The sequence below is a fragment of the Fusarium proliferatum genome, assembly GCF_900067095.1.
Source record: "Fusarium proliferatum ET1 genome assembly, contig: FPRO_scaffold003, whole genome shotgun sequence".
Taxonomy (NCBI): Eukaryota; Fungi; Ascomycota; class Sordariomycetes; order Hypocreales; family Nectriaceae; genus Fusarium; species Fusarium proliferatum.
Window position 1 is genome coordinate 1,818,127 of NW_022194792.1, and position 16,280 is coordinate 1,834,406.

Genomic DNA, 16,280 nt, shown 5'->3' on the forward strand with positions numbered 1-16,280 from the left:
TGCGGATGAGGAAAGAGATGTGAAGTATTACCTAGCATTATGTGTTCGATCGTTCTACTGTCCGGAGCGTCTTGAATGAATAAATAGTGTTTCAGAATGATTTTTCTGTAAGTTACAGAAACATGGAAGTTGCTATTGTATGGTCTGATACCTCTCGGTTCCTTGACCCGGTCCCCCGCATGAGTTAACTAACGGTTGTCGCATCCGACTATCTAACTTATCAGCTCCAAATATCGGATACTACTACCCGATTACGGAGAATCTAAGATACTTTTAGGTTGCATCACTAGACTGAGGGGCCGTGAGTCAACACAGAGGGACCTATTTATGACTGATAACAGATACTCATTCCTCGCTCTCACTCTTCATCTTCAGTATTCTTTATTGTCCCGATAGCAACATGTCACCTAACAATGGAAAGTACGTCGTCTTCGACATCGTCGGGACCTGTGTCTCATACGACAAGCTTACCGAAGCAGTCGAAAAGCAACTCGGTGACAAGCTGCTGGCCGAGAATGTAAAGCCCAGTCTTCTCGTGAACACCTGGCTAGAGGCCTCAGAGAGAGAATATACATATCTCTCTATAACTGGCCGATACGTCGCATTCGACAAATTGTTCTCGTCCCTCTTCTATCGCATGCTCTGGCTTGCCGGCATCCAGGAGCCACGCTCCTTCGCCAGTGAAGCTGATATCGAGAATATTACCCAAGGTTACATGGAACTTGAGCCGAGGCCTGATCTCAAGGAATGTTTTGATAAGCTTCGCGCAGCGGGATTCACTGTGCGTGGCCTGACAGCTGGAGATTTCGACAGAGTGCTTGGGTACTTTGACAAGGCGGGGATTGAATTTCCAAAGGAACACTTGATGTCTTGTGACTCGTTTGGAGTGGGCAAGCCGGACCTCAAGGCATATGCCTCGACCTTTGAGGAGTTGAAGGAAGCAAAGGAGCTTTGGTTCGCTGCGGCCCATATGTGGGACGTAAGCTCAGCTAAGCAAGTTGGGTGAGTGAGTTGCCATTGCTTATTTGCTGTTGCTAATGGATGAACTGTAGATTCAAGAGTGCCTATTGTTCTGTGCTGGAAAAAGAGCCTTGTGTGGATATCTTTGGGGAGATGGATGTCATGTCGGATACTTTGAGCGAGATGGCAGATAAGATCATCCAAGCTTCTTCTTAAGCAGTTATAAATGATTAAAGAGGCTGAAAGATGTTGCCAATGATGCTCGTTTCTCGCCTGAATCACAATATCCAAGTGTCACCATTGTCTGGGTCGTTGGGGGTGAGAAGCTTGATACTCTACTGGCTAGCCATTGGCAGCCAACCACAGGAATCCTTACGCATTCTTCAGCGTCGACGTTTGCGTCGCGTCCAGGAAGGTACATCCAACAGCACCAGTTTGGCTGTCAATAACCGTACTTACCAAAGTGAAACTAAGAGTTTGTTCCTGTCACATTTGAAACAAACAAGGATAAAGATAAAGTTGGCATTAAAGTTAGCGAAAGCTTGCCGTCACATATCTTAGCCAATACATTCCAGTGGCTTTGCTGGAAGTCTAAGACATCTGGCACTCGCCAAGAAATTAACCGAGGAAGGACAGTATTTGTGAACCCGTCTAGAATGGAAGCTGGACAATATTGAATCTAGATGTTTAAACAATGGGCTCATGTCTTGGACGGGTGCGGCCGAACGCTCCCGTTTGCGACTCTAGATGATGGCTGAGTGGCGTTTTTGGTGAGGCTACAGGAGATATGCAGGGGAGAACATATGCCTTTGGCCCCTGGAGGCCTTTTACGAGTGGTTTCCTAGGCTAGGGAGGCAGATAAACTTGGGGCCTACATCTTAGGCCATGGCAAAGCTTAGAAGACTTTAGGATAAATTTTCTAAATTTAGTTTATAATTTGCGAATCCTTGGACCAGCTTTTTCTTTTTGTCACCCTTCTCAAATTTTCAAGGCATCTTGCTCCTCGAGGTCAGGGAATTCCCGTTGGGGCTTGGAATGTGGTAGCTCATATCCCTCAACCCAAGGGAGGATTTCCCCAGGGGCATTATGGCCAGGCAAGACGCTTTCGGTAATTCGTAACTTGACAATACACTTATCGCTTACAATGTTATTCATCCAATGTTTCGTCTCACCCACCATTCCTTAGGTCAAAGCTGAGTCCATCAGGCATTTTCCAACAAAGCAGGCCCAAGCTCGATCCGGCGTCTCATAGCGCGTCAATCTCCCGCCCAAACCCACACTTTAAACAGCGCCACGATACCAGGCAAAGCTCTAGCGAAGAGATTCAAGACCGATGGAACGTTTCAGTTGGAGTCAAATATGTTGCCCATGGTGGCTTAAGCTTAGATTTAACCATGTGTCTTTAAAGGATTGTGATACCGGTTAGTCCAGACAGAAACGATATGCTGGGCAAGTCAGATCTAATCGATCAGCATCTATTCTTGCCTTTTTTCTTGACTGTAGCTTATCAACAGCTATTCGAAGCAGAAATATAATGACCATTAGTGTTGTCAAAAGTCCTGAGCCGTTATAAAAGGACAGCCAGTCCTGTGGTGAGGGAGCTGTTCGCGAGAAACACAAGCACTTCACGAGGAACGAGACATGGCGTCCTCGATAAGCCACAGCAGCACAAAATCAATATATTGAAACGCGTGATGATACAAGACCTCCGTTTGTCCTTGAGACATTGGCATTTGAGGCTTTAAGCTGTCCACATCCGGGAATGTCGCTGGAGAACGTGGTGGGGGACAAAGCCGGTCGAGACCATCTGCCATTCCAGGGTACCTTGGCTAACAAAACGACAAGAATATATAATATTCGAAAGAAAATCATATGAAGGAAAATAAATCATAACGCATAAGTGCTTTCTTCTTTCATATCTTCTTTACTGCTAGTCAGTTTCAACTTTACGATGCTCTCACGCAAGACATCTTCACTTCTCGCTTTCGCGACTTCAGCCGCGCAAGTTGCTGCTCACGGCCATGTAGACTGGCTTGTCACAAACGGTGTTGCATTTCGAGGCTACTCTGCTCCAGAGATGAGCTGGAATCCTAATCATCCTCCTGTCGTCGGTTGGACCAATGGTGCCACTGACAATGGCTATGTTGAGCCCAACTCCTTCTCAGACCCCGATATCATCTGCCACAGAGCGGCGAGACCTGGGAAAGGGCACGTAAGCGTTGCAGCAGGTGACAAGATCACTCTTCAATGGAATACGTGGCCAGACTCACACCACGGACCTGTGATTGACTATCTTGCGAGATGTCCTGGAGACTGCGAGACTGTTGATAAGAACGATCTTGAGTTCTTCAAGATTGGTCAAGAAGGTCTCATTGATATGTCGATGCAAAACGGCAAGTGGGCATCTGACGTGCTTATAGCTACTGGCTTCTCTTGGACAGTTCAAATCCCTGAGACCTTGGCTCCTGGGAACTATGTTCTTCGCCACGAGATTATAGCTCTGCACGGTTCTGGACAGCCTAATGGAGCACAGAATTACCCCCAGTGCTTTAATCTCAAAGTCACTGGTGACGGAGATTTGGCTCCAGATGGCGTCAAGGGCACACAACTCTACAAGGCCAACGATCCTGGTATCCTCTTCAACCTCTATACAACACCTTTGTCCTACAAGATTCCCGGCCCTACATTGGTTCCTGGCCTCCCTTCTACAGTTTCTCAGCGTGTTGTTGCTGCAACTGCAACATCGAGTGCAACTGTGCCAGGACAGAGCCAAGCTAGCACGAGCAGCAAAGCTTCTTCTTCTACATCAAAGGGAGGCTCGACATCGACCAGCAGTGCTGTTGGAGGAGATACAACACTCAAGACTTCAACAACAAGCAGGTCTTCCTCGTCCAGCACAACGAAGGATACACCACAGCCCACAGAGGACGACGATATTATCTGCGGTCCTGCTACAGGAGGTCTTCCAAAGTACAGCCAATGCGGAGGTAAAGACTACACTGGACCGACAGTGTGTCAATGGGGCTCGAGTTGCAAGGTTCTCAATCCTTATTACTCGCAATGTCTTTGATTGAAAGGGTTCTGCGATAGATTGCAGCACACTCCGTTTCTTTGTAATGTTTGCTTGAACTGGCCACTAGTTAACAATAAGAACTATAAAACTATATCATTATGAAATACCATAATTATTATCGTAGTGTCTCAAAACTCATTGAAAATTCAATCACTTTATGATAAACTTATAAAATTGAGAAGAGCTTAAGAGTAGGCGGCTTTGGCCGACTTTCGTCAGTCCCCGATCAATTCATCCAACATCCTCCGGCAATACCGGCAGTATCAGATCATGGTTCTTGGATATGAAAGTCAAAAACAAGGGCTAAAATTCTGATCTTAGTCAGTTATTCTTCAATTTAGCTTAGCTTGTGCTGTTCTGGATATCATCGACGTCATGTCTAGCTTTCTCCGCGGAGTCAAGATTACAAAAGCGTCAAGTTTTGGGTTTTCATAGATTGTCAAACCACGCTCAAGGTTCAGTTCCATTGATCTGTAAACATCCCCTCAAGAGATTTAAAGTATGCCTCACAGCAAGCCTTGGGTTGTCAAAGTTCAGGCCCATCCAGGGTCGACGGCTGAAGAGATCCGGAACGAGCCGGATTGGGTTTCTGGGCACCAGCACCGCGTTGGCTTCAGAGATCGCAATAACCGACTTCCTGGACTTACTCATAAAGATGATGAGTACACAGAGGAAGTGGTGAGAGAGAAGCAGAAGTATCTTGCGTTTCAGAAGCGAGCCCAGAGTGGAGAATTGATCAATTTCAGAGACTTGATTGAGAACCAAAAGGTCAGTATTTGTGTGGTTGAGTGAGCTATGAAGCTAACTATTTCGAGGACTTCCATCTTCGACATCCAGAGAACCGATCACTTGGTTGGAGATATGTTCTCAACGCGACTGAAGATTGGGTCAAGAATAAAGAGCAATGGCCCGCAAACATAATGAAGCAGGAGGAAGAGAACAAGAAAAAAGAGGAAGAAGCAAAGAGTGATAAGAAGGATGATACGCCCGAGCAAGAGCATGAGTGGAAACGTTCCTCGGATAAAGACAAGCATCACGATGCGTACGCAAAGAACAAAGAGAACGAGGCAAAGAAACAGGAAAAGAAATCGAGTGAGAAGCCAAAGCTCTCAGACAAGTACACACCTGCCGAGATAGCCCTTCTCAGAGCATTGGAGCACGAAAAGAAGTATATCCAACACCTCAGAGAGAACAACGGAAAGAGAAAGTCCCCCCAGCACAAGAATCTCACGCAGATCTCAATCGACGAACAGGACCAGTTCAGCCCAGACAACTGGCTTCCCCGCTCTCCGGATCTCATCCGTCTAACTGGAAAGCACCCTCTCAATGCTGAGGCTCCATTGACACAACTGTACGAGGCTGGCTTAATCACGCCTAACGAGCTTCACTATGTTCGAAACCACGGTCCTGTTCCGCGTATTCTCTGGGAGTTCCACGAGTTGGAGATCACCTACGACGGCAAAACTCAGACACTTTCTATGGATGAGCTGAAAGAGTTTGATACGATCAATATCGCTGTTGCGCTTGCTTGTGATGGAAACAGACGCAAGGAACTCAACATGATCAAGAAGAGCAAGGGTTTCAATTGGAGCGCTGGAGGAGCGAGTTGCGCCTATTGGAAAGGACCCCTTCTTCGAGATGTACTCCTCGCGAACGGTGTTCCTGAGAAACCTCCGGGTCTGGGCGATAAGCGATATTGGGTCAACTTTGAAGGCACTGATGATTTGAGCGAGGGAAAATATGCAACCTGCATACCTTTTGAGCATGCAATATCTCCAAATAACGACGTCATTCTAGCCTACGAGATGAACGACGTTCCGTTGCCGCCTGATCACGGATATCCCGTTCGTGTTATCATTCCAGGATTTGTTGGCGGCAGGAATGTCAAGTGGCTAAAGAAGATCTGGATAAGTGAGAAGGAGAATGATTCTTACTATCATATATGGGATAATCGAGTTCTTCCATCCTTTGTCACGGAAAAAGACGGTCCTTTCGCTGAGGCTCTCTTTCATCATCCCGATACAGCGTGCAATGAGCAGAACCTCAACTCTGTCATCGTCAAGCCTGCACAGGGTGAGAAGATTCCCTTGCACAGAGCCAAGAAGGGGGAGAGCTATCGCATAGAGGGCTATGCGTACGATGGTGGAGGGCACGAAGTTCAGCGTGTTGAAGTCTCCCTCGACGACGGAGCAACTTGGCTGTACTGCATCCGCAAATTCCCCGACTACCCAATCCGTCACGGAAATAAGTTCTGGAGTTGGCTGCATTGGCATGTCGACGTTGACATTTCCCATGTTATCCGTGCAAAGAGTATAATGGTACGTTGCTTCAACGTGTTCAAAAACACGCAGCCAAGGGAGCCAAACTGGAATGTTATGGGTATGATGAACAACTGCTGGTATACCGCACGCCCAGAGATCACTGAGGACGATGACTCAGAAACACCTTCGATTTTGTTCAGACACCCTGTTGAGCCAGCCACAAAAGATGGTGGATGGATGAAGCCAAGTGTTGAGAATAAAATTGCGGAAGCGAAGCAAGAGGCTGGTGCGCCTGAGAAGGAGTTTACCCGAGAAGAGATTGAGAAGCATAATACTCAAGATGACTGCTGGCTTGTAGTCGACGGAAAGGTCTACGATGCGACTAGTGTACTTGAATGGCATCCTGGGGGCGCTGCAGCCATTCTCGGCCATGCTGGTAAGGTCCATCAGGAGACAAGTGATGAATTTGCAAGCATCCATGATGATTACGCTTACAAGAAGCTCAAAGGTGAGTCTACAGTCTTTTATAGGTGTATCTAACGAGTGTCAGAATGTGCTCTTGGTGTCGTGACCGAAAAGGCCGCCAACTTCATCAAACAAAATGCAGAGGCCGCTGCCAAAGACGCAACCGATTCAAGTAACAAGGACGAGCATCTAGCACTGCAAAAGCACAGATGGATTCCAGTCAAACTCATTTATCGCAAGAATCTTTCCCAGGACACAAGGGCCTACACTTTTCAACTACCTGAGGGTAAAAGCATCCTCGGCCTTGGTACATGCCAGCATGTTCAGATTGGCTTCCATATGCTGGATAGGATGCTCATCCGCTCCTACACACCCACGAAGCCACTCCTCCCGGCCCCGGGTGACAATATGACCAATGGAAGTGCCAAGTCTCTTCGAGATGGGGACGGCACTTTTGAGCTCACGGTCAAGACTTACTTCCCCGATGACAATCAACCGGGCGGCGCACTCTCCAACATCCTGGACTGTATCCCCATAGGCGAAGAAGTCGAGCTTCGCGGCCCAACTGGAGAAATAGTGTACAACGGCAACGGAAACTTCGTTATCGAGGGTAAAGATCGTCACTTCGATCGTGTATCCCTCGTGCTTGGTGGTTCAGGCATAACACCAGGCTACTCCCTTCTCGCACGTATCCTCCTCTCCAACAACGACAAGACGGAAATCCGAGTCGTGGACGCCAATAAGACAGAGGCTGATATCTTGCTGAAAGAGGAGCTTGAAGAATTTGAGAAGAAGTCCAATGGACAGTTGAAAGTCACTCATGTTCTGAGTCATGCTGATGATAGCTGGAAGGGGAAGACGGGCCATGTGAATGAGGACATCATCAAGGAGAGTCTGTTCGAGCCGTCTGAGAAGAGTGCTGTCTTCTTGTGCGGTCCGCCGGCGATGATACAGAAGGCTGCACTCCCTGCTCTTGATAGTAAGTTTAATTCTGCGATTAGTGACTTGTTACTAACTATTTGATAGATTGGGGTTACGTGGAGGATGAGAACATGTTTGGATTCTAGTGTGCCGTCTTAGGGTGCTATGTTCTATAGTCATTTAAGGAAATAAATATGTACAATTACCTTGATTTCTTGTACTTACTGTTCATGACATCGCTCAGCACAAAAGCTAGGTTGAGGTCCAAAAGTACGAGAGTTGGGTCGTCACAACCCCAAGACAGCAACGCAAACCCTCCTACCGCAGATAATTCAACTTCACAAGTCCCTCATCGTACCGTTTTGACGTGAGGTGGACTTACTTGATACGGAATTTTGAAATTTGTCACCTTGGTCACGATCGAAAATGTGCAGGACTTGTAAGAGAAGATTATCGCCACTGTGGCATGAAGCTCACATTCGTTGGACCCCTCATTATTCTTCCAGCACCTTTAACTCGATGTTCTCTATTTCGTGAAGATAGTCAGCGAAAGCTTATCTGCGGACGTATATGCCAAGTCGCCAAGTCGCCAACTCTAAACATGGCCAACCTTATCAATTCAACAAGGTACAGGACGTTAAAGTCCCTCATGAAGAGCGGTCAGAGGCTGGTCCATGCTTATGATAAGATGTCATTTTTTGAGATGTGAGGACTGATTTGACTGGTCGATGATAAGAAGTACCTATACGGGAGTTGATCTATCGGATAACCATATGCAAGATCTCGCCGAGGTAGATCAAGGGTGCGTGCTGTATATGGCGCGATTTTGTAGATCGTTGATGAGATTATAGATCCTATCGGCACACTTGCCGAGAATTGAGGCCATCCCGATAACGACAGATGCTCAATGTATGGCAGCTTAGTTTGAATTTGTCGTCAAATCGTGATTATTTGACGTCTGAACTCTTCCTCTCTCAAGCACGAGTGGTTCTCATTGAAGGAAGTAAGATGTTCACGTTCATGGTGTTGCAGCGGGTTTCATATCATGCATCACGGAGTCGCAAAAGTTACTATCAGATTTGTTTGAAATGTGATCAATTTCATCTTTCCAAACAGCGGAATGACTCTCATGCTAACTTTTGTCCCGCTAACCAAACGCTATAATACACTCTTTTCCTTGCCATTCTTTTCATCCATCAGGGTATTCATCATAATCTCATAACTTAAACAGCAGAAGTTCCGTTCTCAGGAGTCTCCTCAGGCCAGACATCATAACCAAAAGTATCCTTCATGTTGACAAAGCGAGTGTGTCGGCCTTTGGCAACACTCTGGATAGCCTCAAAGTCCTCGTCGGACAGGTTGGGAACCTGGAAGTTGCTCTCAATTCGAGAGGGCGTTGAGCTCTTGGGCAGCACAGCATAGCCGCGGCGCAGACCCCAGGCGAGAAGTACTTGAGCGAGGGTGTTGCCGCTGCGCTCGGCGACGGCGTTGAGGGTCTCGTTGGTGCGGACCTTCTCACCAGTCGTGGGGACCTGGTTCTGGGATCCGAGGGGAGAGTAAGCGGAGGGGAGGATGTCGTTCTCTTGGCAGAACTTGACAAGCTCCTCGTTGGGCAGGAAAGGATGAATCTCGATCTGGTTGACAGCTGGCTTCACCTTGGCGAAGGACAGCAGCTTCTTGAGACCCTCGACGGTCCAGTTGGAGACACCAATAGCACGGGCCTTGCCGCTAGCATAAATCTCCTCCATGGCGCGCCATGTGGGTTCGGGGTTCTCAGTGAGATCCTTCTTGATGACGTACTTGCCATCAGGTCCGATCTTGGGCTTGTAATCCTCATCCTTCTCGGCAGCGATAGGCCAGTGGACAAGGAAGAGGTCAATGTAGTCGAGGCCAAAGTTCTTGAGGGAGTTCTCGAACGACCACTTGACCTCCTCGGGCTCGTGGAGGTGGTTCCAGACCTTTGTGCAGATGAAGATGTCCTCACGCTTGACATCCTTGTTCTCGGCGAGGAAATCCCTCACAGCCTGGCCTACCTCACCTTCGTTGAGGTAGAACCAGGCGCAGTCAAGGTGTCGGTAGCCGACCTTGAGGGCGCACTTGACAGCTTCGTAGGTCTCGCCCTTTGCGCCCTCGTTGGCGAAAGTGCCGAAGCCCAGGCCGGGCATCTTGACGCCATTGTTGAGGGTGAAAGTGGTCTTGTTTGAGACGGCCATGGTGTAGATGTTGGGGTGAAGTTTGGGAGTGAGTGGTGGGTATGTGAGTAGGTGAAAGATAGGGAGTGAGAATCTTGACTAGTGAGGGGCAGTTTTACAGATGAACGGCTTTTAAAGGGATTAAATTGATGATAAAATATCTCAATTGACGTTTCGTCAGTGGAGAGGTACCTACCGATGCTGAAAACTCTATACCTGCGCGACGGCAATTGTAAGGATGGCACGTTTTGACCTACTCCTACTGTATGTACAGTACAGTATGTACTTGATGAGGTGGCTGTCATCCATTATCCATGGTCATGTTTTTTTTCGCCGACGCCGCGCGAGGCGAGTTTGGGTCAAGATGGACATTGACGTCATGTCCTTATTTGGGAAACTTCTAGAAAGGCTAAGCTAGACCAGATGCGAGAGTCTCTCAGTAACGAATTTTCACCTTGATGGGAAAAATTACTGAGGCTGCAGGGCTGTTCCGTTTTGCCAAGAACTGTAGGTGGCCGTTCTGTGCCGATATGTACAGTTACTTGATCGCCCCTCGCTTCAGCTAAGGCACTGTATGTACTGCATGTAGAGTTTTCGCCCAAGGAGATGAGGATGAGAGCTACGTGGACAAATACTTGAGTCAGGGAAACATCCAGCGACCAACCAGAGGATCAAGAGTTGATAAAAGTAATCTTATCACTTGAAAATTGGAGCCGCAAGTGGCGATCCTTCTGAGAACGTCCCTTACGTTTCGAGACGAGAGGCTGAATACTAGCAATACCCGCTCTAGCCGTATTTTCTTCAGTAACGGTATCCACCCTAAAAAGACGGTCGACGACAGAGTCTAGGGTCCTCTGGGTACTCTAAGGCCCCTGTTCGGCAGTGGAGACAGGGATGATGTCAGAAATGAACCCCTTCTGCAATTTCTCCAATTTAATTCCCGTGCAACAACAGGCACCGCCAAAGCCCATCTCCACTGCATGTCCACTTGGTGCGGACTCTTCTCGGCCAGCACCTCCAAGATAGCGATGCGAAGCGATAATGAGGCCTTGAGTCGAGGTACTTTTTATCTACTGAGGCATATCTTTCTCGAATGGTGTAACTTGCTAAGAGGGGCTGCGGAGTCAATCTTGACACAAACCTCACGTCACCTCTGCTACGAGCTATGACGACTGGCTCAAAGTTTAAGTCAAGTACCTAGGGGCGTGCGAACAACTCTCATTTTTCACACTGCTTGTCGCGGAAAACGGGAAGAAACGGTTCAAACGTGTCGTCTTCCAGTCCGTTCTTTGGCTCTCTAGCCCTTCCAGATAACGGATTCCCCATGTACTGTACTGACAACAGTCAATTGCATTGACGGTGAACGCCCGAGATCCACTTCGGTAGCGCCGTTCGACAAGAAGAAACATGGACTTTGTCTTGAACGGACGAGACGTTCCCGGAAAAATGTGAAAAGTGAGAAAAGATGATGATATCAACAACAAGGGCGAGTTTTCACTCAATCTCACTCACTCTCTCACAGTATCTGGGAGAACCCTCGAGATAGATAAATACGGATCCCCGCCCCATTTCTCTTGCTCATCATCTCGATCTCATACCATCATCATACCCGAGCAGTCTTCCCTTCACTCATACTTGATACCCCCCGATATAACCCAATCCACCACGACTGTCTTCCTTCCCTCTCTCTTTAACTTGACATTCATCCTCCTCTTCATACCGACTGTCTTTCTTGTTCAGCATGCCCGCCTACGACGACAACGAACTTCACACCCCAAACTCCCCCAGCACCCTCCGCAAGATGTCCAACATGAACAACGGGGAGAGCAACGGCGAGGGCCACCACGATAGCCTCGCCATTCCCGGCGACGATGTCAACGGTCCTCAGGAGATCCCCGCTACCAGGTCCTCCATCTCCGAGGCCGCAAAGTACATGCACAACCTCAGCGTCTCGCCCTCGATGAGGGACCGACGATCCTCCCGAAACTCTTTCGGTACTGCTCTGCCTATCCCCCGCAAGCGCCAGTCGCGCCTCTCCTCCGTTCACCATGCCGACGGACGACCCACCCGTCCCGGCATGCCCCCGATCCAGCCTACCCGAGACCTCCTCGTCGCTCAGGTCCAGGACCTCCAGGCTGAGAAGGTCAAGAAGGCCAAGAACATGGCCTTCGCCTTCGACATCGATGGTGTTCTCGTCCACGGTGATCGTCTGATCCCCGAGGGTAAGAAGGCTCTTGAGATCCTCAACGGAGACAATGAGCTTGGCATCAAGATCCCTCACATCTTCCTTACCAACGGATCTGGTAAGATCGAGAAGGATCGCTGCGCGCAGCTCTCCAAGATCCTTGGCAACCCTGTTGAGACCGACCAGTTCATCCAGTCTCACACTCCCATGAGTGCTCTGGCTGAGTACTACAGCACCGTCCTCGTCGTCGGTGGTGAGGGTTACCGCTGCCGTGAGGTCGCTGAGCAGTACGGCTTCCGCAACATCGTCGTCCCCAACGACATTGTCGCCTGGGACCCTACCATTGCTCCCTACCGCGTCTTCACCGAGGAGGAGCGCGCCACCTCCCGTCCCCGTGACTTCACCAAGATCTGCATCGAGGCTATCATGGTCTTCTCTGACTCGCGAGACTACGCTACCGACATGCAGATCATCATGGATGTCCTCCGCGCAAAGAACGGTCGTCTCGGCACTGTCGCTGAGGACCCCGTTGCTGAGCGCGTCCCTATCTACTTCTCCCAGGGTGATCTTCTCTGCCCTACAGAGCACCCTTACCCTCGTATGTCCCAGGGTGCTTTCCGCATCGGTCTTGAGGCTATGTACAAGGCCCTCACCGGCGCTGACCTCGAGCGTGTCGTCTACGGCAAGCCTGAGTTGGCTACCTACAAGTACGCTGATGATGTTCTGACCTCATGGATGGGCGAGCTCCACGGCGAGGAGCGTCTTCCTGAGCACATCTACATGATTGGTGACAACCCCGCGTCCGACATCATCGGTGGAAACATGTACGGGTGGAACACCTGCTTGGTGCGCACCGGTGTTTTCCAGGGCGGAGACAACGACGAGAACAACCCCGCCAACTTTGGCGTCTTCCCCAACGTTCTGGAAGCCGTCAAGAAGGCTCTCCGCAACGAGCTTGGCCAGGACTTCAAGTGCTTCTTCGACGAGAAGATCAACCCCGTCCTGCATGGTGACGCTGCTGATGCCGCCGCTGTCGTCTAAGCGTGCGACGATGACATTTTTTACGAACTTTGTTTTTGCTTTTGGCGTTTGGATTGGGGGAATTGAAAAGTCTACGACGAATTTGAACCCATGGATTTTGACTTTTTGGCATAGACCAGCGATAGAATCTTGATATCATAGCATAGATTGAATTGACCAAGATGGCACTGGGCGGACGCGTCTAAGTGCGTCTTGGGGAATTGCCTGGAGCAGTTCAATTGAAAGCAAATTCTCAAATTTTTCCTGACCTTGCATCGTGAACGCGACCGTGATTGAATCGTGTCTCAATTGAGTAGATCAATGCGGTCGCATCCATACTCAGTATCTTGACTGCCCTGTAGGTCCTGTGCCTTTACTGTGCTCTTACTGTGCCTTGTACCTGCAACTTGCAACCACCAAGTTGTCCCCGATCGGCAGCGATACCCGTCCTGAACCAGGCTGCAAGCAGGTGGGTACAGGGAACATGACAAGTTCGATGTCAGAGTCGTGATCTCACACTTGGCTGCTCATCTAGGGATCTGCATAGATTCAAGGCAAGTGCCGAACTCAATAGCCAGATCAGCAGAAGTGAAAACCTGGAAAGCTCCAAAAGATCAGCGATACATATTTCTCGAGCGACACTCTTTTGCACCGTCAAGACCGTTTTGAATCGTAGCCCGTTCGGTCAGCAACGTAAAGTGAGGAGTTCCAGTGGGTGATGCAACGATGTCATGGCTGACAGTGGGGAGTTTTAGCGCAGTTTCTAGGGGTTTGTCCACTATCACGAAAATAGCACAGTTCGCCTCAGGTTGACATGTGAGACAGACATCATCAGCTTCTCCTCCGAGTCATGGATCAGTTGCGTTCGAGAGGACGGGTTCATGGAGCATTTCAGGGTAATTGCATTTATCCTTGGGGTACAAATTTTGTAAGCAGAAGTCGGATTTAATGAAGCTCTCGTAAGCTTACTCTGTGATATCGTGCCCTCGCCTGTGTCGCCTTTCGCTACAAGCAAACGCGAGGTTGAGCGATGGGCCAAAACACCAGCAATGCCTCATCAATACCTCAACAGGACAAATCTTACGTGCAATTTCGTCCGAAAGTAAGACGAGCTCGATCAATTGACCGTTCAATTTGAGATAGATGACAGGATAGTTTAATGATAAAAGTCGATGTCCTGCATCTGCCAGTTGTTCTTTCAGCATTCTCAATCAATCTTCCCATCACTGTTTCCAAGATATACAAAAATCATGGTCCGATTTCTATCTACTCTCCTCTTAGGGGCTCAGCTCATTTTGAGCGCCGCGTCTCACTCAATCCCCAACATGCTTCCTCGGCGGTCAGGACAACATGAATTTCCTTACCCTGTACTCGGCACCGACGAACCTGCAGATTATGCAACCACTGGGTATTTCATCAATCACTTCGCCATCTCCACCAGAAATCTCACTGCCAGTCTTGACTTTTACTCCAGAGTCCTTGGCTTCCGCAAAATGTTCACCCTGCACGTTAGCAAAAAATATTCGATCACCTACCTAGCTCATGCTCACGGCGGCAAAAACGGAACAGGTTATCAAACCGCTCTGGAGTTAAACCGTGAGAAAAACAATGCCCAGGGTCTTCTCGAGATTTTTTACCTCGATATTCCTACCAAGAACATTGAGTCTAGCTCTCAACACCCCAACACCTTTGCCCATATTGGGCTTGTTGTCCCTGATGCCCAGAAGATACAAGAGCGTCTGGAGACAATGCCTGATGTAAAAATTGTCAAGAAATTTGGAGAGAAGTTTACTGAACTCACTGATGATCTTGTGATTGGCCCAGCAGTGGGGTTGCCGCCTGCTGTTGTTGCACAGTTGAGTCTAGAGGAGAGGGAAGCGATTGTTCAAGGACTCGAGTCTAGTGTTGACCCGCTCATCTTTATTGTTGATCCTGATGGAAACTTTATTGAGATTCAAGGTGAGGAGGGTGCTGATTTGGTACAGGGATGAGTCTGAGTTGTGCAAGGGAGTGTGGGACGTACAGGAGAGTTGGGTAGATAACAAGATCTTTGACTTATTGTACTGTCGTTCCAAGACGTATACCGTTTATGCAAGGGTCGATGAAACTTCTTACAGCTACTATTGGTTTGAAAATATTCTGAGATATGTTATTTACGACTGGTGAGAGCGACAGTACACGGAAGTCCCCGGACCAAGTGAGTACAGTGAGCCACCAAAACTGGTAAGGGCTATCGATAGGTAATTTTACTAGCATCCACTACAAAATAGAACTCTTTCCATAGTATTAATGAGGAGTAAATACTCTTAGTAGCCCTGCTGAATTATACATCTCCAAGCTAAGGGCCGAGAACGCTTTTAGACTTGCCACTTGGGCCTAACCCCACGTGTTTCTGCAAGCTCAGGCACTAGGTCTTCTAATAGTCACGCAAGAGATCCAATGGTGTTCAGTTAATATATTCCGAAGCTTCGATAGGTCGCCAAGGTCAGTGCCCCTGCATATCGGCACCAAATAAGGTACTGTTCCTGAGTCCCCCGCAGTCTGCGTGGGTTGTTCTCCATTTACGCGGCACAGCGGATATATACTTGAAACGGGTATTTACAAATAATCACGATCTTTTGTTTGCAAACTTTGAGTTTTCTCTGTTAGCTACTAATCAGCTATCATCCACACACACATGGAGGGTCTCCTCAACATCAACACCGCAAAGCATACCAAATTCAGATCCAGCCAAGCTTCCCCTTCCGCCCCCAACTCAACAGCAACACAACGAGGCTGCCGAAACCACCCGCAATTTCACCCTGCATACGAACACAACCAAGTGTCAAAAAGGCGGTCAAAGGTGCATCCGAGCCACGTAGCTGTTGGAGTACATACATATGCAGGCAGCCGGTTGATCAGACCCAAAAAGGGTTGGGCATTGGCCATTGGGGTCGGCCAGGGTTGGGCGATTTGGAGTCGATTGAGGGGTCAAAACAACACCAAAAAGGGAGAGAAAAATGTAGCTGCGATGAAAATAAGTCATCAAGCGGCTCTGCAGTCATCATGTTTCTCAAAGGCCCAATTCCAGGTTTTCATCTCTGCTCATGCAAATCCTGGAGGAGCCACCATCTCGCAACGTTCCTTTGCTTTATTCCTTTTCGAGTACCGTCCCGCGAGGTAGTCTATTACTGTACTCACCCTTTGGCCGTGGTATAGTGTAA

At 48.6% G+C, this 16,280-nt stretch overlaps 6 protein-coding genes across 6 annotated transcripts; 5 read left to right on the forward strand and 1 right to left on the reverse strand.

Moving 5' to 3' along the window:
- Window positions 1-400: 400 nt before the first annotated feature.
- FPRO_06456 (uncharacterized protein) lies at window positions 401-1,176 on the forward strand (the record flags this gene model as incomplete). Its single annotated transcript, XM_031228629.1, has 2 exons — window positions 401-1,002; window positions 1,053-1,176. 2 exons carry the CDS (start codon window positions 401-403, stop codon window positions 1,174-1,176), a joined length of 726 nt encoding a protein of 241 aa, XP_031078946.1.
- A 1,735-nt stretch (window positions 1,177-2,911) lies between these two features.
- FPRO_06455 (putative endoglucanase IV) lies at window positions 2,912-4,030 on the forward strand (the record flags this gene model as incomplete). Its single annotated transcript, XM_031228630.1, has 1 exon — window positions 2,912-4,030. One exon carries the CDS (start codon window positions 2,912-2,914, stop codon window positions 4,028-4,030), a length of 1,119 nt encoding a protein of 372 aa, XP_031078947.1.
- A 504-nt stretch (window positions 4,031-4,534) lies between these two features.
- Window positions 4,535-7,826, forward strand: FPRO_06454 (uncharacterized protein; the record flags this gene model as incomplete). The annotated part of the gene is made up of 4 exons (XM_031228631.1): window positions 4,535-4,801; window positions 4,849-6,802; window positions 6,845-7,738; window positions 7,786-7,826. 4 exons carry the CDS (start codon window positions 4,535-4,537, stop codon window positions 7,824-7,826), a joined length of 3,156 nt encoding a protein of 1,051 aa, XP_031078948.1.
- A 1,077-nt stretch (window positions 7,827-8,903) lies between these two features.
- On the reverse strand, window positions 8,904-9,893 carry FPRO_06453 (reductase; the record flags this gene model as incomplete). Its single annotated transcript, XM_031228632.1, has 1 exon — window positions 8,904-9,893. One exon carries the CDS (start codon window positions 9,891-9,893, stop codon window positions 8,904-8,906), a length of 990 nt encoding a protein of 329 aa, XP_031078949.1.
- A 1,720-nt stretch (window positions 9,894-11,613) lies between these two features.
- Window positions 11,614-13,098, forward strand: FPRO_06452 (putative CDP-alcohol phosphatidyltransferase; the record flags this gene model as incomplete). Its single annotated transcript, XM_031228633.1, has 1 exon — window positions 11,614-13,098. The coding sequence occupies one exon, from the start codon at window positions 11,614-11,616 to the stop codon at window positions 13,096-13,098; it is 1,485 nt and encodes a 494-aa protein (XP_031078950.1).
- A 1,229-nt stretch (window positions 13,099-14,327) lies between these two features.
- FPRO_06451 (uncharacterized protein) lies at window positions 14,328-15,068 on the forward strand (the record flags this gene model as incomplete). The annotated part of the gene is made up of 1 exon (XM_031228634.1): window positions 14,328-15,068. The coding sequence occupies one exon, from the start codon at window positions 14,328-14,330 to the stop codon at window positions 15,066-15,068; it is 741 nt and encodes a 246-aa protein (XP_031078951.1).
- Between the last annotated feature and the right edge of the window lie 1,212 nt (window positions 15,069-16,280).